Source organism: Myotis nattereri, assembly GCF_964212035.1.
Source record: "Myotis nattereri genome assembly, chromosome: 12".
Taxonomy (NCBI): domain Eukaryota; kingdom Metazoa; phylum Chordata; class Mammalia; order Chiroptera; family Vespertilionidae; genus Myotis; species Myotis nattereri.
This window is the reverse complement of record NC_138087.1, coordinates 11,416,805-11,436,947: the sequence shown is the minus strand read 5'-3', so window position 1 is coordinate 11,436,947 and position 20,143 is coordinate 11,416,805. Positions and strand designations below refer to the sequence as shown.

General features: G+C 43.3%; 1 protein-coding gene across 1 annotated transcript in view; it reads left to right on the top strand.

Moving 5' to 3' along the window:
• LOC308528160 (17-beta-hydroxysteroid dehydrogenase type 3-like) overlaps positions 1-19,193 on the top strand; it is a gene marked incomplete at its 5' end in the record, with an annotated part of 44,520 nt that extends 25,327 nt beyond the window's left edge. The window contains 3 exons of the mRNA XM_081103699.1: positions 300-365; positions 12,680-12,829; positions 18,743-19,193. Of these exons, the coding sequence (XP_080959825.1) occupies positions 300-365; positions 12,680-12,829; positions 18,743-18,853 (327 nt within the window). The 3' untranslated portion in view covers positions 18,854-19,193. The remainder of the gene's footprint in view (positions 1-299; positions 366-12,679; positions 12,830-18,742) is intronic.
• Between the last annotated feature and the right edge of the window lie 950 nt (positions 19,194-20,143).

Sequence of the window (20,143 nt, the reverse complement as noted above, 5' to 3'; positions counted from 1 at the left end):
CGTCTTAAAAACAAACTCGGGGGGGCGGGGGTGCTCTACACAAGGGACAGCCCCCCACCCCTGGGTTGGGTCATGTATGTGCAGTGGCCCGAGGTATGTATTTGTCCCCACCATGTATGTTCCCACTCATTGCGGGATCTCTTCTCAGACCAAGAGATGAAGTCCTAACTCGCATCAGAGAAGCGGCCACGTTTTAAGACAACGTGGTGGGCTCCTGCGGGGCCCCTGGAATCTGCAAAGTTGGTTCTGACGGAGAAAGCAAGCTCCGGGCCCTGAGGTGTTTCTCCTTCTCGCTCCAGGCTTTTGTGTGCACGTTTTCCAAGGCCCTGCAAGCGGAATATAAGGAGAAAGGAATAATTATCCAGGTGAGGCTGACAGTTCCGAGTCCCCTGAAGAGGCGCTCCAGGTCCCCGTGGAGCCGGCCACGGCCTCCTGCAGGGCTGGTGCTGAAGTGCAGTGGGAGGAGCGGTCTGCATGACTCTCGGGGTTCCTGCGGCCCTTGCACTGGCCGCTGTGCCCTGTGGCCGCACCGGCTGCCACCCTCTGCCGTGCCCTGGGCTGGAGCAGGAGACGGGGCAGGGTGAGTGAGTGCCCAGGAGCGCTGTCACCCCTCTTGCTACCCGATGCTGCATCACGCCAGAAGTTGGGGCCTGGTCGGCCATGCTTTCCTCTCTGCTGTAGGTACGGGAGACGGGCTTGTGTGGGAGGATGGTGGAGAGGGAAAGAGACACGGGCACCGGTCCACGTTGGAAGGGGTGGGGGTGCCCCCCTTGCGGGCTGCTCATCTGTGCTGGGCCCAGAGGTCCTCACCCCTGGCTCTGAGCCGCGGGCAGAGGGGCTCTGCCGCACCTTCACCCACAGCCGCACACCGATCGGGCTGTCGCTGCCTGTAGGCTGAGCAATAGGACATCTTGTGTCCGCGATGTCCATGCGGCTGGCTCGCAGCTCAGAGTCCAGTGATTTCTAGGACCTGGAATAAAAGGTGTATTTGCAGGGCTTTGTTGCTGTTTGGGAGGAAGTTGTACGGCATAGTATTAGAAGTGGAAAGGCTCACTCACCGTGGCATCTCTCTCTTTTTTTTCTTTTTTAATATGTTTTTATTGATCTCAGAGAGGAAGGGAGAGGGAGAGAGTGAGAAACATCAATGATGAGAGAGAATCATTGATTGGCTGCCTACAGGGGATCAAGCCCACAACCCAGGCATGTGCCCTTGGCCGGAATCAAACCCGGGACCCTTGAGTTTACAGGCCAACGCTCTACCCACTGAGCCAAACCAGCTAGGGGTCACGTGACAGCTTTAAAATCATTGGTGTGCATTTGGATTTCAATTAAAATGCTCATGGGTATGAGACGATCTCAGGTGGCTACGTTATAAATTAAGTAAAGTTTATTCAAAAGGCAGATATGAATTAATGGTGAGGACTTTGCAATTAACATTGACTCCCGCCGCTGAGTGACGGGAACAGCACACCCTGCCGCTAGGCCACCCGCTCTTTGCCCGGCTGACTGAAGTCCCGCCCATCAGGGATTGCCCTTCCTGCCCATCTTCCAGCTCCCGCTGCAGACAGATTCCTTTTGCACAAGTGCTGCCCCGTGCAGGCGGTTCGCTGCAGCAAAACATAAGCCTTCACACCGCACTGACTTCCAACCGCAAAGATTTATTTCTCATTCATGATGCGCATCGACTGGGAGCTGCCAGGGCATCAGCTCGGGGCAGTGACGCAGGGACCGGCGGATGGAGCAGCTGCTCCGTGGGGGTTGTGAGCTGACGCGCCAGGGCAACGTGGAAGCAGTTCCAGAGGGTCTTGCTTTGATAACCAAGGGCTCTGGCTCAGAAAAGACGCCGGTCACTTTTGCTCACACTCATGGGCCAGATCTGGTCACATGGTCCCACCCAACCATGTGTAATTCTCTCACGTGCCTGGAGGAGAACAGAACTAAAAATACTTGGTGAACCACACGAATGCTTACCAGAGCTCCTTGCTTACTGGCCATATGACAGGCTGAGCGTCACCATGATCTTGAGAATTGTGGTGAGAGAGGCTGGGGCTGCCAAGTGAGTGCATTCCGTGGGGCAGCAGGGGTGGGAGGAGGTGGGGGAGGGGAGGGGCCCCTTCCTGGAGGCAGGAGCCTCGGAGCTGCTCTCCTAGGAGTGAGAGAGGCGACCTTTCGGAACCACTGGCCTCTCCAGACACTTGTGTAATTGGTGCTCAATGAAGATTTGTGAGTTGGGCAACGAAGCAGGCACTAGAGACTTGAGTTTGATTTTCAAATCCCAGCTCTGCCACTTGCCATGTGAGTGATCCTGGAAAACCTGCTGAAACTCCGCGAGCCTCAGTTTCCCAGAATCACCTGCACAACCCCTACTGGGGATCGAGCCCCCAACCCGGGCCTGCGCCCTTGACTGGAATCAACCCGGACCCTTTGGTTCCCAGGCAGATGCTCTACCCACTGACCAAAACAGTCTGGGCGGCACTTTGTTTTATAAGTGACAATCCAAGGAGGAGACGTAAGTGGGTTACAGGAAATCCACTGGTGATAGATGAGAGAGAGAGGGAGGGAGGGAAGGAGGGAAGGAGCAAAGCGGGGTGGGGAGTGCGGGGACCTCTGGGATTGGATAAAAAGTAAAATGATAGACGCATACTTCTTTTAAAAACAAATTTTTATTGATTGCAGAGAGGGAGGGAGAGAGAAACATCATCGATGAGAGAGAATCTCCCCATCTGTAAAAAGGGCATGTTTACCATGGCTGCTCACTTCTCTAGGTTCTTATAAAGATCTAATGAATGAACAAATACGCACATTTCACCCCTGTTTATGAAGCCCCTGTGCTCCACAATGAGGTGTTTTGTGAACCAAACCCCACTGTGGGAATGAAAATACTATTTCCCCACCTGGGACTGGGTTGGGAATGCATACTCCTGCATCTCTCCAGGAGGAACACAGTGAGATCGGTGGAAGAAAGTGTTTTGCCGATTAACGACGATAGCGTTCATTTCCATGAGGGCCCATTCAATCGTGTTGACTGATTCATAACTGATTCATTCATAACAGTGTCATGTCAGGGGTGATGTGAAGAAAAGCTGACATGATGAAAATTGCAAACGTGATGTGAAGAAAAGTAAAACCAAGAAAACAAGCACGGACCTTTTTTCTCTAAAGATGCCAGCTCTGTGTGTCTGGGAGAAAGTCAGCCTCCTGCCAGGTGTGGAGGCCGTGGGTGGAAAGAGGGGGTTGTGAATGTGCAACCCAGAGGCTTTAGTTGCCCCATCGTTGGCTGTGTGCGTTAGAAACACACGTCTGAGCGAGGGTTGCCAGATAAAATACAGAACACCCAATAAAATCTGAATTTCAGATAAATAAGTGAAAATTTAAATGTAAATATAGCCCATGGAGTACTTGGGACATAGTTATACCGAATTTAAAAAATTTTTTTTAAAGTATTACATGTCTCCTTTCCCCCCCTCCCCCCCGATTGACTGCCCCCTCCATTCCTGCCCCACCCCCAGTAACCCCCCCCCCCCGCCCCATTGTCTGTGTCCATTGGTTATGCTAATATGCATGCATACAAGTTCTTTGATTGGTCTCTAACCCACCCCCCTCCCCTGCCTTCTTTCTGAGGTTGGATGGTCTGATCAGTGTTTTAGTCTCTGGATCAATTTTTGTTCATCAGTTTATGTTGTTCATTATATCCCACATATGAGTGAGATCATGTGATACTTATCTTTCTCCAACTGGCTAATTTTGCTTAGCATAATGCTCTCCAGCTCCATCCATGCTGTTGCAAATGGTAAAAATTCCTTCTTTTTTTTTTTTTACCACAGAGTAGTATTCTGTTGTGTAGATGTACCACCATTTTTTAATCCACTCATCTGCTGATGGGCACTTAGGCTGTTTCCAGATCTTAGCTATGGTGAATTGTGCTGCTATGAACATAGGGGTGCATATATCCTTTCTGATTGGTGTTTCTGGTTTCTTAGGATATATTCCTAGAAGTGGGATCACTGGGTCAAATGGGAGTTCCATTTTTAACTTTGTGAGGAAACTCCATACTGTTCTTCATAGTGGCTTCACCAGTCTGCATTCCCACCAGCAGTGCACGAGGGTTCCTTTTTCTCCACAACCTCTCCAACACTTGTTGTTTGTTGATTTGTTGATGATAGCCATTCTGACAGGTGTGAGATGGTACCTCATTGTTGTTTTGATTTACATCTCTCAGATGATTAGTGACTTTGAGCATGTTTTCATATGTCTCTCTGCCTTCTGTATGTCCTCTTTTGAAAAGTGTCTATTTAGGTCCGTTGCCCATTTTTTTGATTGGATTGTTTATCTTCTTTTTGTTAAGTTGTATGAGTTCCCTGTAAATTTTGGAGATTAAACCCTTATTGGATGTAACATTGGTAAATATGTTCTCCCATGCAGTGGGCTTTCTTGTTGTTTTGTTGATGGTTTCTTTTGCTGTGCAGAAGCCTTTTATTTTGATGTAGTCCCATTTGTTTATTTTCTCCTTAGTTTTTATATTGGTAAAGATACTGCTACAACATATGTCTGGTATTTTGCTGCCTATGTAGTCTTCTAAGGTTTTTATGGTTTCCCATCTTACATTTAAGTCCTTTATCCATTTTGAGTTTGTTTTTATGTATGGTGTAAGCTGGTGAACTAGTTTCATTTTTTTGCATGTATCTGTCCAATTTTCCCAACACCATTTATTGAAGAGACTGTCTTGACTCCATTGTATGCTCTTGCCTCGTTTGTCAAATATTAATTGAGCCTAATAGCTTGGGTCGATTTCTGGGTTCTCTGTTCTGTTCCTTTGGTCTATATGTCTGTTCTTGTGCCAGTACCAGGCAGTTTTGAGAATAGTGGGTTTGTAATATAGCTTGATATCTGGTATTGTGATCCCTCCAAATTTGTTCTTCTTTCTCAGAATTGCTGTGGCTATTTGGGGTCTTTTTTTTTTATTCCAGATGAATTTTTGGAGAGTTTGTTCTAGGTCTGTGAAATATGCTGTTAGTATTTTAATGGAGATTGCATTGAATCTATAAATTGCTTTGGGTAGTATGAACATTTTAATGATTTTGATTCTACCAATCCATGAACACGGTATGTTCTTCTATTTGTTTATGTCTTCCTCTATCTCTTTTTTCAATGCCCTGTAGTTTTCTGAGTAGAGGTCTTTTACCTCCTTATTTAAGTTTATTTCTAGGTATCTTAATTTTTTTGTTGCAGTGGTAAATGGTTTTTGTTTTTTTTTTTAGTTTCTCTTTCTGTGAGTTCATTATTGGTGTATAAAAAAGCCATAGACTTCTGGGTGTTAATTTTGTATCCTGTGACATTGCCAAATTCATTTATTAAGTCTAGTAGTTTTTTGATGTGGTCTTTAGGGTTTTCTAGGTACAATATCATGTCATCTGCAAATAATGACAATTTTACGTCTTCTTTTCCAATGTGGATGCCTTTTATTTTTTCTTCTTGTCTGATCACTATGGCTAGCAGTTCCAGTACTATGTCGAACAGGAGTGGTGAAAGTGGGCATCCTTGTCTTGTTCCCGTTCTTAGGGGAAATGAGTTTAGTTTTTGCCCATTGAGTATGATGTTGGCTGTAGATTTGTCATATCAGGCTTTTATTATGTTGAGGTATGCTCCCTATATTCCCACTTGGCTGAGAGTTTTTTTTTTTAAATCAAGAAAGGGTGCGGATTTTGTCAAATGCTTTTTCTGCATTGATTGATATGATTATGTGATTTTTGTCTCTCAATTTGTTTATGTGATGTATCACATTTATTGATTTACAGATATTGTACCCTCCTGGTATCCCTGGAATAAATCCCACTTGGTCATGTTGTATGATCTTTCTAATGTAATGCTGGATCCAATTTGCTAGAATTATGTTGAGGATTTTAGCATCTATGTTCATCAAGGTTATTGGCCTGTAGTTCTATTTCTTTGTGGTGTCTTTATCTGGTTTTGGAATAGGGTAATGCTGGCTTCATAGAAAGAGCTTGGAAGTGTGCCTTCCTCTTGAATTTTTTGGAATAGTCTGAGGAGGATAGGTTTTAATTCTCTGAATGTTTGGTAGAACTACCCTCTAAAGCCCTCCAGACCAGGGCTTTTGTTTGTTGGAAGATTTTTGATTACTGCTTTAATTTCATCGGTAGTTATTGGCCTATTCAGGTTTTTTTATTCTTCCTGATTGAATTTTGGAAGCTTGTATTTTTCTAGGAATATGTCCCTTTCATTTAGGCTGTCCAGTTTGTTGGAGTAGAGTTGTTCATAGTATTTTTTTTTTTTTTTACAATCCTTTGTATTTCTGTGGGGTCTGTTGTTACTTCACCTATTTCATTTCTGATTTTTTTTATTAGGGCCCTCTCTCTTTGTTTCTTGGTGAGCCAGGCTAGAGGCTCATCGATCTTGTTTATCCTTTCAAAGAACCAGCTCATGGTTTTATTGATCTTTTGTATTTTTTTTTTGTCTGTATGTCATTTATTTCTGCTTTGATCTTTATTATTTCCTTCCTTCTGCTTACTCTGGGCTTTTCTTGTTACTGTCTTTCTAATTCTTTTTTAAAAAATATATGTTTTATTGATTTTTTACAGAGAGGAGGAGAGAGGGACAGAGAGTCAGAAATATCGATGAGAGAGAAACATCGATCAGCTGCCTCCTGCACACTCCCCACTGAGGATGTGCCTGCAACCAAGGTACATGCCCTTGACCGGAATCGAACCTGGGACCCTTCAGTCCACAGGCCGACACTCTATCCACTGAGCCAAACCAGTTAGGGCTCTTTCTAATTCGTTAAATTGTAGGCTTAGGTAATTTATTACCATTTTTCTTGTTTTTTTGAGGTAGGCCTGCAGAACTATGTACTTCCCTCTCAGGATTGCTTTCACTCTGTCCCATAGATTTTGGATTGTTGTGTTTTCATTGTTGTTTCTTATCAGGATACTTTTTACTTCTTCTTTGATCTCTTTGGTAACCCAATCATTGTTTAATAGCATGCTATTTAGCCTCCAAGTGTTTAATTTTTTTTCATTTTTTTTATTGTAGTTGATTTCTAATTGTATGCCATTGTGATCTGAGAAGATGATTGATATGATTTCTATCTTCTTGAATTTGAGGAGACTTTGCCTGTATCTCAATATATGGGCTATCTTTGAAAATGTCCCATGTGCACTTGAGAAGAATGTATATCTGCTTTGGGATTAAATGTTCTGAAGATGTCAATTAATTCCATCTCATCTAGTGAGTCATTTAGGATTGATGTTTCTTTGCTGATTTTTTGTTTAGAGGATTTATCCAGTGGCATCAATGGGGTATTAAAGTTGACTGTATTGCTGTCGATCTCTCCCTTGATATCTTCCAGAAGTGTTTTTATGTATTTGGGTGCTTCTGTATTGGGTGCATATATGTTTATTAGAGTTATATCCTCTTGTTGAATTGCTCCCTTTAGTATTATGAAGTGGCCTTCCTTATCTCTTGTTATGGCCTTCACTTTGAGGTCTATTTTGTCAGATATAAGTATTGCTACCCCAGCTGTTTTTTCATTTCTATTCACCTGAAAATTTTTTTCCCATACCTTTGCTATAAGTCTGTGTTAGTCCTTTGTTCTGAGGTGGGTCTCTTGTAGACAGCATATATATGGGTCATGTTTTCTTATCCATTCAGCTACCCTATGTCTTTTGTTTGGAACATTTAATCCATTTATGTTTAAGGTTATTATTGATAGGTACTTGTTTGTTGCCATTTTTATTCTCTATGCCTGTGTTCCTTCTTCCCTTCTGATTTCTTCTTTTATTTATTTATTTTTTTAAAATATATTTTATTGATTTTTTACAGAGAGGAAGGGAGAGAGATAGAGAGTTAGAAACATCGATGAGAGAGAAACATCGATCAGCCGCCTCCTGCACATCTCCTACTGGGGATGTGCCCGCAACCCAGGTACATGCCCTTGACCGGAATCGAACCTGGGACCCTTCAGTCCGCAGGCCGACGCTCTATCCACTGAGCCAAACCAGTCTCGGCTGATTTCTTCTTTTAATAGCAGTCCCTTTAGCATTTCTTGCATTGGTGGCTTGGTGGTAATAAACTCCCTTAGCCCTTTTTTGTCTGAAGATCCTTATTTCACCTTCAATTTTGAATGATAGCTTTGCTGGGTATAGTATTCTTGGATTCAGTCCCTTGCTTTGCATCACTTTGTATATTTCATTCCATTCCCTTCTGGCTTGATGTGTTTCTGTTGAGAAATCAGTTGATAGTCTAATGGGAAATCCCTTATAGGTAACTTTTTGTCTCTCTCTGGCAGCCTTTAAAATTCTTACTTTGTTGTTGGTGTTTGCCATTTTAATTATGATGTGTCTTGGTGTTGGTCTTTTTGGGATCCTCTTGTTTGGGACTCTGTGCTTCTTGAACTTGTGTGAGTTTTTTCTTCCCAATATCAGGGAAGTTTTCTGTCATTATTTCTTCAAACAGGTTTTCTATTCCTTGCTCAGTTTTCTCTCCTTCTGGCACCCCTATTATGTGGATGTTTTGTGTTATCCCAGAGCTCCCTTAGGATCTCTTCCTGCTTTTTAAGTTGTTTTTTTTTTTCCAGTTGCTGCTCTTCTTGGGTGTTTTTTCCTACCTTGCCTTCTAGCTTGCTGGTGCAGTCCTCAGTTTCTGCTAGTCTACTATTGATGCTTTCTATTGTGTTCTACGTCATTCTTCATTTCTTCTTGGCTCTTCTCCATTTCCTATTGATTCTTTTTTTTTTTCAGGTGTACAACATAATGATTTTATATATCAACATATCAAGAAATGGTCATCACAATAACAAGTCTAGTTAACATCCATCACTGCACAGTTACAACTTTTTTCTTATGAGAACTTTCAAGATCTATTCTCTTAGCAATTTTCAAATATACAATACAGTACTATTAACTACAGTCACCATGAGAAGTTTTAACATGAAACAATGTTGAATTTTTCAAATATTTTTTTCTCCATCTATTGATACAGTCATATGATTCTTATCTTTCTCTTAATGTGGAATTTCATATTTTTTTTTCTCCATTTTTTTTTTATTATTAGTTAAGGTATTACAAATGTGTCCTCATCCCCCCCTTTAACCCCCAACCTCCCCACCACACACAAACTCATGCTCCCATCCCCCCGTTGTCCATGTCCATTGGTTTGGCTTATATACATGTATACAAGTCCTTCTGTTGATCTCTTCCCCTTACCCCCGCCCTCCCCTACTTTCCTTCTGGGGATTGATAGCCTGATCGCTGTTTCTCAGTCTTTGGGTCTGTCCTTTTTCATCAGTCTATGTTGTTCTCTATAATCCACAAATGAGTGAGATCATGTGGTATTTATCTTTCTCTGACTGGCTAACTTCACTTAGCATAATGCTCTCCAGTTCCATCCATGCTGTTGCAAAAGGCAAGTGTTCCCTTTTTTTACTGCAGCATAGTATTCCATTGTGTATATGTACCACAGTTTTCTAATCCACTCATCTGCTGATGGGCACCTAGGCTGTTTCCAAATCTTAGCTATGGTGAATTGTGCTGCTATGAACATAGGGGTGCATATATCCTTTCTAATTGGCGTTTCTGGTTTCTTGGGATATATTCCTAGGAGTGGGATCACAGGGTCAAATGGGAGTTCCATTTTTAGTCTTCTGAGGTAGCTCCATACTGTTCTCCACAGTGGCTGCACCAGTCTGCATTCCCACCAGCAGTGCAGAAGGGTTCCTTTTTCTCCACATCCTCTCCAACACTTGTTGTTTGTTGATTTGTTGATGATAGCCATTCTGACAGGTGTGAGATGATAACGCATTGTCGTTTTGATTTGCATCTCTCGTATAATTAGTGACTTTGAGCAGGTTTTCATATGTCTGCCTTCTGTATGTCCTCTTTCGAAAAGTGTCTATCTAGGTCCGTTGCCCATTTTTTTATTGGATTGTTTATCTTCCTTTTGTTAAGTTTCATGAGATCCCTGTATATGTTGGAAATTAAACCCTTATCGGTGGTATCATTGGTAAATATGTTCTCCCATGTAGTGGGTCTTCTTGTTGTTTTTTTGATGGTTTCCTTTGCTGTGCAAAAGCTTTTTATTTTGATGTAGTCCCATTTGTTTATTTTCTCTTTAGTTTCCATTGCCCTAGGAGCATTATCAGAGAAGAAATTTCTTCAGCATATGTTTGCGATTTCGCTGCCTGTGGATTCCTCTAGTATTTTTATGGTTTCCCGTCTTACGTTTAAGTCTTTTATCCATTTTGAGTTTATTTTTGTGTATGGTGTGAGTTGGTGATCTAGTTTCATCCTTTTGCATGTATCTGTCCAATTTTCCCAACACCATTTATTGAAAAGACTGTCTTGACTCCATTGTATGCTCTTGCCTCCTTTGTCGAATATTAATTGGGCATAGTGGTTTGGGTCGATTTCTGGGGTCTCTATTCTATTCCATTGATCTATATGTCTGTTCTTGTGCCAGTACCAAGCTGTTTTAAGAACAGTGGCTTTGTAATACAGTTTGCTATCTGGTATTGAGATCCCACCTACTTTGTGTTTTCTCAGGATTGCTGCAGCTATTCGGGGTCTTTTTTTATTCCAGATGAATTTTTGGAACGTTCGTTCTAGATTTGTGAAATATGCCGTTGGTAATTTAATGGGGATTGCATTGAATCTATAAATTGCTTTGGGTAGTATGGACATTTTGATGATGTTGATTCTACCAATCCATGAACACGGTATATTCTTCCATCTGTTTATGTCTTCCTCTATCTCTTTTTTCAGTGTCCTGTAGTTTTCAGCATATAAGTCTTTTACCTCCTTAGTTAAGTTGATTCCTAGGTATTTTAATTTTTTTGGTGCAATGGTAAATGGGATTGCTTCTGTAGTTTCACTTTCTGAAAGTTCACTATTGGTGTAAAGAAATGCCATGGATTTCTTAGCATTAATTTTGTATCCTGCTACATTGCCGAATTCATTTATTAAGTCTAATAATTTTTTGATGGAGTCTTTAGGGTTCTGTATGTACAGTATCATGTCATCTGCAAATAAGGACAGTTTTACTTCTTCTTTTCCAATCTGGATGCCTTTTATTTCTTCTTCGTGTCTGATCGCAATGGCTAGTACTTCCAGTACTATGTTGAACAGGAGTGGTGAGAGGGGGCATCCCTGTCTTGTTCCTGTTTTTAGGGGGAATGGTTTTAGTTTTTGCCCATTGATTATGATGTTGGCTGTGGGTTTGTCATATATGGCTTTTATTATGTTGAGGTATGATCCCTCAATTCCTATCTTGCTGAGAGTTTTTATCAAGAAAGGGTGTTGGATTTTGTCAAATGCTTTTTCCGCATCAACTGATATGACCATGTGATTTTTTTCTCTCAATTTGTTTATGTGATGTATCACGTTTATTGATTTGTGGATATTGTACCATCCTTGCATCCCTGGGATAAATCCTACTTGGTCATGGTGTATGATCTTTTTGATGTACTGCTGGATCTGATTTGCTAGGATTTTGTTGAGGATTTTGGCATCTATGTTCATGAGGGATATTGGCCTATAATTCTCTTTCATTGTATTGTCTTTATCTGGTTTTGGGATTAGGGTGATGTTGGCTTCATAGAATGAGCTGGGAAGTGTTCCTTCCTCTTGGATCTTTCGACATAGTCTGAGGAGGATAGGTCTTAAGTCTTCCTTGAATGTTTGGTAAAACTCCCCTGTGAAGCCATCTGGCCCCGGGCTTTTGTTTGCTGGAAGCTTTTTGATTACTGCTTCGATTTCCTCCATAGTTATTGGCCTATTGAGATTTTTAGATTCTTCCTGGTTAAGTTTTGGAAGGTTGTATTTATCTAGGAATATGTCCATTTCCTACAGGTTGTCTAGTGTGTTGGAGTAGAGTTGTTCATAGTATTTTCTAACAATCCTTTGTATTTCTATGGGGTCTGTTGTTATTTCTCCTCTTTCATTTCTGAGTTTGTTTATTCCTATTGATTCTTACACATGTTGTTGAATTGTCTTCCATCCTTTTCAGTGTCCTTATGACCATTGCTCTGAATTCTTTCTCTGACAAATTTCTTGCCTCCATTTCATTTACTTGCTTTTCTGGCTATTCCTCCTTTTCATATGGGGTCTGTTTCTTTGTCTCCCCTTTTTGCTCCTTCAGGGTGTCTGGTTATGTGGTTCACCCTCTACCACATTGACTGAGAGGTACAAAACACAACTCAACAAGACACAACACAGAGGGAACAAACCAAGAATGTATTCATGACACTGATAACCCCAATAAAGGTGACCACCAGAGAAAAGAGAATTAGGGGAGAGAAAAGAGCACAGAAATGATATTGAGAAAAGGAAAAAAAGGTAAGAGAGAAAAGAAAAAGAAGAAAAAAGAAGGGGGAAAATATATGTATATGGGGAGAAAAGTCCACAAAACAAACAAATAAACCAAAAAATGCACTCGGGGCACCGTGATGTGTGGCCGAGGCCTCCCCTGGCGTTAGTGGCAAAGGGAAACCAGAGGCTGATTGCCAGCGCTGTGCCGCTTCTGTGCCTGTGCAGTGCCCCCTCCCTGTTTCGAACCCTGGAACTTCTGACAGGATGGCCGGAGTTGGGAAAGGAAGGGATGGGGAGATGGGGGCTCACTTCTCAGGGATGGACAGATCGCTCCTGTGTTACAGCTTTATTTCCCATTGTAGGTGCTGACCCCCTATGCTGTTTCAACCCCAATGACAAAGAATCTCAACACCAGCCTGATGACCAAGACTGCCGATGAGTTTGTTAAAGAATCGCTCAATTACGTCACATTTGGCGATGAAACCTGCGGCTGCCTCGTCCATGAAATCTTGGTAATTGATAACTTCTCCTTCTTGAAGCGTGTGAGCACAGGTGTGCAGGCGGCCCTGTGGGCTGAGCCAGCTCTTCCTTGCTCTTGGAGGCCTGGTGCGTCCCCAAGGCGGGAAGTCTCACCCCTGGCTGCCTCACTTCTCCCTCAGAAAGGAAGGAGGCTCCAGAGCTCCTGGAAGAGCCGGCCGAGACCCAGGGAGCGTCTCCGTGGGGCTACTGTGGCCTCTGACCCCCTGTTAGTAAATGTTTAACTCTGGCCGTCCAGGAGAAAAGTAAAACAAGCACCTGATTTGTAGCATTTGCTGATTTCCATGATTTAAACCCTCCAGTGTGCTGCCACTGCACATGAGTGGGGAGCGTGCACAGCTGGCTCTGTGAGCAGTGAGCTGGTCCCGGACGCCATGGGCCCCGTCACATGAAAATAAGATTCACTAGCGTGTGGCACCACGAGTTCTTGCCATTCGCTGGCCACTTTTAGAAATAAATACAGGCCTGGCCAGTGTGGCTCAGTTGGTTGAGAGTTGTCCCATGCACAGAGGTTGCTGGTTCCATTCCTGGCCAAGGCACATGCCTGGGTTGTGGGCTTGATCCTTGGTAGGGGGCATGCAGGAGGCAACCGTTTGCTGTTCTCTCTTACATCGATATTTCTCTCTCTGTCCCTCTGTCTCTGTCTCTCTCTTTCACTCTCCCTTCCTCTCTCTCTAAAAGTATCAATAAAAACATATTTTTAAAGACAGAAACAAATACAAACATGAAACAAAGGTCGATGCGAATGTGCACGCTGATAGTGAAAACACAACACAGTGTCCGTGTAGTGCGGTTCCCAGCATCACCAAAGAGCTTTAGACAGATCTGCTTTCTCCTGCAGCCTCACTGTCATAGAACCTGGGCGGGAAGGACATGCAGACACTGGGAGAGGGAGCAGCAGGAGGAGGAAATGCTCGCTGAGAGGAAGGGGGCGCGGGTGCTGCTTTGCTGTGGACTCAGTTCTCTTTATTTAGAATTTCCTCAGGGCTGGTCCTGTAAGTGCCTGTTTTGGTTTCTGAGAAAACCTTGTTTGCTGAGAAAGTGTCACAAAAGCTTTAAATTTTAGCCGCTTCAGCCATGCACCATACACCTATGCTCTTGTCAGCAATAGACCACATGTCTGATGGTGGCCCCATAGGTTACAATGGAGCGAAGATCAAACTTCCTATTGCCTACCGATGCTTAGTCACCAGAGTGTTGCAGCAACATGTCACTTACGTGTCTGCGGTGATGCTGGTGTAAACAAACCTACTACGCTGCCAGTTTTATATTTTCAGTGATTCCACTTCTGAGAATATATCCCAGGAGTCCCTGAAACACCATTCAGAATGTACGCACCCCTATGCTCATACCAGCGTTATTTACAACAGCCAAGATCTGGAAACAGCCCAAGTGCCCATCAGCAGATGAGTGCATAAAAAAAGCCGTGGGACATTTACACCATGGAATACTATGCGGCTGTGAAAAAGAAGGAACTTTTACCCTTTGTGACAGCATGGAGGGACCTGGAGAGTATTCTTTTAAATGAAATAAGCCAGTCAGAGAAAGACAAATATATAATCTCACTAATATGTGGAATCTAATGAACAAATAAACCGACAAACAAAATGGAACCGTAAGCATGGACACATGGCCTGTGCCTGAGGGGTGGGGGTGACTGGATAAAGAAAGTGAAGGGATTAGCTAAAGAACTTATATGCAAACCCCGTGGACACAGACAATAGTTTGGTGAAGACCGAAGAAGGGGGAGTGGGGTGGGTGGAGGTGGGCAAAGGGGGGGAGGGGGACACATGCAATAACGTCAACACTAAAAACTTTAAAATAATAATAAGAAGTATAGCACATGCAATTATCTGTAGTGTGTATTACTTGATATGATAATAAATGACTATTACTGGTTTATATATTTACTGTACTATACTTCTTATAATTTTTAAAAATGTGTACTCTTTCTACTTATGAAAAGTCTGCTGTAAAACAGTAAGCCATGTTACCATGGCAGCAGCCTCATACTTCCTGTGTTGGCCATGTCTCTTGAGTGCATCGTTTTCTCTTGTGCTTGATTTAACCTTGTGTTGTTTGTTCACTGTGGCCCCTCCGCACACAGAACCCACTATTAATGTTGCCAGTAAGAGGCCACGCTGAGCGATTGACCTGGAGATGAAATGAACTGTGGTTCAGGACTGCGGATTTGGAAAATCAGGGATGGTTATTGCTCCCCAGTCAGACATGGCCCATTCCACCATAGCTACCGTCATAAATAACAGGAAGAAAGTGAGGGGAGCTGAGAAGGGACTATATCAACGACCTGCACTGAAGACCAGTCACAGGAGCGTGTCCCTCTCAGAACCAAGGTGGTCACGTCCAAAGCAAAAAGTTTGTGATGTTGAGAGAAAAGGCTGCGCCTGACTGTGATGCTGAGTTCATTGCCGGCTCCGGGGTTTCCAGCAATTCAAGAACAGTTGTCCCTCCACAAGGTGCAGTGAGTGGCGAGTCTGCACGTGCTGATGTGAAGGCAGCTGGAGAAGTTTTGGAAACTCCAGAGGAGCGGGTTGTGGAGGAACATCACTCGCCAGAGCAAATGTCCAGCATGGAGGGAACGCCCTGTTGGAATGGAGCCGGAAAGGACTTCCATCCATAAGGAGGCCAAGGCCAGGCCAGGTGTTAAGGCATTTAAGGACAGAATCGCAGTCCTGCTTGGGGCAATGTTTCAGGCGTCAGATGGAAACGCTGTGTGACCTGGCGCAGCGAGAGGCGCAGGGCGTCCCACGCGTCCATCAGCACACACGGCCATTGTGCAGGAGCCACACCGAGCCCTCGGTGCTCCCGCCTCCCTCCCAAGACGCCCTCCTCAGTGGCTATGCCAGCAAAATGGAGAAGCACTGTTTGGAGAATACAGTGGGGCCTTGACTTACGAGTTTAATTCGTTCTGAGACTGAGCTCATTAAGGAGCTCGTTAAGGAGCTCGTTAACTCAAATTACTCTATCAACTCAATGCAAAAAATCCTCCGAGAGACAGCTGGTATCTCAAAAAACTCGTTAGTCGGGACACTTGTAAGTCAAGGCCCCACTGTAGTACCTTTCCACACTTAGCTTATTATTTACAATCCCCCCAGACATCTTCCTTGTATTGGCGATCTTCATCCCAAAATCGAAGTGTGCTTCTCCCTCCAAACACGCCAGTGGATCAGGGAGTTATAGCAGCTTTTAAAGCTTACTACCTAAGGACGACCTTTGCCCAGGCCATTGCTGAAACTGACGAAGACGCTGATGCCATTTTGGAAAAATTACATCTTCAGCTGCTTCAGGAGCCTTGCTTGGGCTTAGAGCCATGGTCGGCAAACTGCGGCTCGCGAGCCACATGCGGCTCTTTGGCCTCTTGAGTGTGGCTCTTCCACAAAATACCACGTGTGGGCGCACGTACAGTGCGATTGAAACTTCGTGGCCCATGCGCAGAAGTCGGTTTTCGGCCTGGGCGAGTCTATTTTGCAGAAGTACTGTTGATATTTGGCTCTGTTGACTAATGAGTTTGCCGACCACTGGCTTAGAGTGATGCCACCAAGGAGGGTATGAATGGCACCTGGAGGAAGACACTCAAGAAGTTTGTCCATCACTTCAAAGGGTTTGCCAAGATTGAGGAGGCTGCAAGAATCCACAAGGCTGTGGCTGAGATGGCAAACAGCCTTAACCTGGGTGTGAATGAGGATGACAAGGAGGAGGAGCTCCGAGGGTGGTCTGAGGAAGTGGCTGAGGAGAATTTGTTGGAATGGGATGCGTAGCTGAAGAAGAAGCCAGGGGAAAGGAAACTGCAGGAGCAGAAAAAGAATCTCTAAGAAAATTCATGGTGAAGGTTCTAGCAGAAGGTTTGCAGACCTCAACAAGCTTCTTTAAAAGTTATTCATTAATTTAAAAACACCAGAAGTTTTTCACTTACAGAGAAGAATGCTCATGTTGCATTATCTGCTCACAAGCAAGTCTATGATGAAAACAAAATTTTAACAAACCGTCATGGACATATTTCCGAAAAGAGTGACACCTCCTCACGCGAGCATGTCATTGCCCCTGAAGACCTGCTAGTGGGACAGGATGCGGGGGTGGAAGACATGTCACTTGACAGTGACGATCCTGACCCTGTGTGCGCCTAGGCTAGTGTGTGTTTGTATCTGAGTTTTTTTGTTTGTTTTGTTTGGATTTACTTAAATGCTTTATTGTTGAAAGTGTTACATATGTCTCCTTTTCCCCCCATTGACCTCTCCCCAGCTGCTCCCACCCCCAGCACATGCCCTCACTCTCCTACTATCTGTGTCCATTGGTTATGCTCATATGCATGCATACAAGTCCTTTGGTTGATCTCTTACCCGCCCCCCCCCACCTTCTCTCTGAGGTGTGACGGTCTGTTCGATGCTTCCGTGATTCTGGATCTATTTTTGTTCATCAGTTTATGTTGTTCATTATATTCCACAAATGAGTGAGATCACGTGATATTTATCTTTCTCTGCCTGGCTAATTTTGCTTAGCACAATGCTCTCCAGGTCCATCCATGTTGTTATGAATGGTAAGAGTTCCTTCTTTTTTATAGCAGCATAGTATTCCATGTATCTTAGTTTTTAACAAAAAAGTTCAAAAAGTAAAAATAGGAAAAAACTTATAGAATAAGGATATAAAGAAACAAATAATTTTTGTACAGTTATAAAATGTGTTTGTGTTTTATGCTAAGTGTTATTGCAAAAGAATTGAAAGTTAAAAATACTAAAAGTTGCCGAAACCGGTTTTGCTCAGTGGATAGAGCGTCGGCCTGCGGACTGAAAGGTCCCAGGTTCGATTCCGGTCAAGGGCATGTACCTGGGTTGTGGGCGCATCCCCAGTGGGAGATGTGTAGGAGGCAGCTGATCGATGTTTCTCTCTCATCGATGTTTCTAACTCTCTATCTCTCTCCCTTCCTCTCTGTAAAAAAATCAATAAAATATATTTTAAAAAGAAAGTTTATCAAGTAGAAAAGTTATAGCAAGCTAAGCTTAATTCATTATTGAAGAGTGAAATTCTTTTTTTTTTTATTTTTTTTATAAATATATTTTATTGATTTTTCACAGAGAGGAAGGGAGAGAGAGATAGAGTTAGAAACCTCGATGAGAGAGAAACATCGATCAGCTGCCTCCTGCACATCCCCCACTGGGGATGTGCCCGCAACCCAGGTACATGCCCTTGACTGGAATCGAACCTGGGACCCCTCAGTCCGCAGGCTGACGCTCTATCCACTGAGCCAAACCGGTTTTGGCTGAAGAGTGAAATTCTTAAAAATAAAGTGTATCTTAACTATATAGTGATTAAAAGTTTACAGTAGCAAACAGTAATTTACTGGGCCTTCTAATTCACTCACCACTCACTCACTGACTCACCCAGAGCAACTCTAGTTTTCTGAGCGCCACTCATGGTAAGTGTCCCATACAGATGTACCATTTTTTATCTTTTATACCATATTGTAACCATATTTAACATTATTAAATATACTTTTTCTGTGTTTAGATACACAAATACTTATCATTGTGTTATGATCGCCTACCGCATTCAGTACAGTGATAGGATGTACAGGTTTGTTGCCTAGGGACAACAGTCTATACCACACAGCCTAGGCGTGTAGTAGGAGGTCCCATAAAGCATGTAAGTTTGCTTTATGATGTTCGCACAATGACGAAATCATCGAATGATGTATTTCTTAGAATGAATCCTTCTGGTTAAGTGACACATGACTGTACTAGAAGACTTTGGGACTTACCTTCAGTAGTCAGAAGAAATATTTTTTTGAAATGATAAATATGAACTGAGATGTTTTAGTTGTAACTTCCTTGCTCTTCTTTTCACCCAGACACTCATGTTCTTGTCTATTTAAGGCGAGCTTTCTGAGCCTGATCCCATCTTGGGTGATCTACAGCAGCTTGGTCAAGAAGCTACTCCTGACTCATTACACCAACTACCTCAAGAGGAATGCCAACGTCAGATAGTCTGGGGGCCTGATGGCCATCCAGCATCATTTTCTTCACCAGGCTCTGCACTGACTGCAGAGGACCAAGGAGCAGACCGTCACCCATCACCCCCTGAAGCTGGAGGTCCATGCCACAGACATAGTCCCTAGAATACAATTTGTGTGCCAATTAGCTCATGTTAAAATCAAGGCCAAATGGAGACAGGCCTTGAAAATTCCCTGAGCAGATAAAGCCAGTTTATTCATACAAGCAAAACTTAGTTTAGCTGATTTTGTAAGACTAAAGATGGGACTCAGGGCAGGCCACCCTCAACTATGTCACTTTGGCATCTTTATGATTTTGAATTAAAATTACTTAAATAGCAAGAGTACGCTGACTCTCCTTTGCCTTCTGTGACCATCTTTGGAAAATACAGTGAGCCACACTAATTAATCTTAATATAAGTGTTTATCCCAGCACATATCAATTATGGGGAGTTGGCATTTCAACTATTGGTGGAACAACTTAAAGTGTAGACATTGTACTTATAAACCTTCACACCAAACCCTGGTGAATTCGCCCTTGGGGAAGAACTTCCACAACCAGCAGCCTGAGTGAGAAGAGAAACATACTTTAGTGTATACAGTTTGGGGCAGATGTTAGAAATAACTTTTAGTTGTGTGATATAGGGGTTTCCCAATATATTAATCCTGGGTTTTGAATGATAGACTGTCTACAAGCTTTTTGAGGGTCTTTACATTAAGAGAGAATTTCCTCAAAATAAAGGCCCCGAGATGTTGGGCTGGCTTATGAAACAAGGGTAGAAAAGCTCTGTATTTTAAGATTTTTATACCCATCACCACTAGCACTAGCTAATAGCTAACATTTGCTGAGCACTAATAATGTGTCAGGGACCATGTAATCCTCATTACAACGTAGGAAGGAGGAACTATTATTACTGTTGTCTTCATTTCACAGAGGAGGAAACTGAGGCACAAAAAAACTGAGTAACTTACACAGGTTCAGCTAATCAGTGAGTGGCAGAGCTGGGATTTGAACCTGGGTCCCCTCCCAGCATATGTACTAAAGCACTACAGTGGCGCCCTGCCTTTCCGGGATGAGGTTCTTTAATTGGGCTTAATGGAAACGGGTGAACCCTATTCCCCCTAACCCTGTGTTTTTTGCGTTCACATATTGTGAAGAGAGCTGAGGAATTGGGCTTCGCAGCCAGGCCCACGTGTCTCCACTCAACACTGACCGCTGTCCCGATTTACTGTTGTCTGGGAATCATTTCAGAGCAGGGAGCCTTGCCAGCTTTCACTGAGCTTT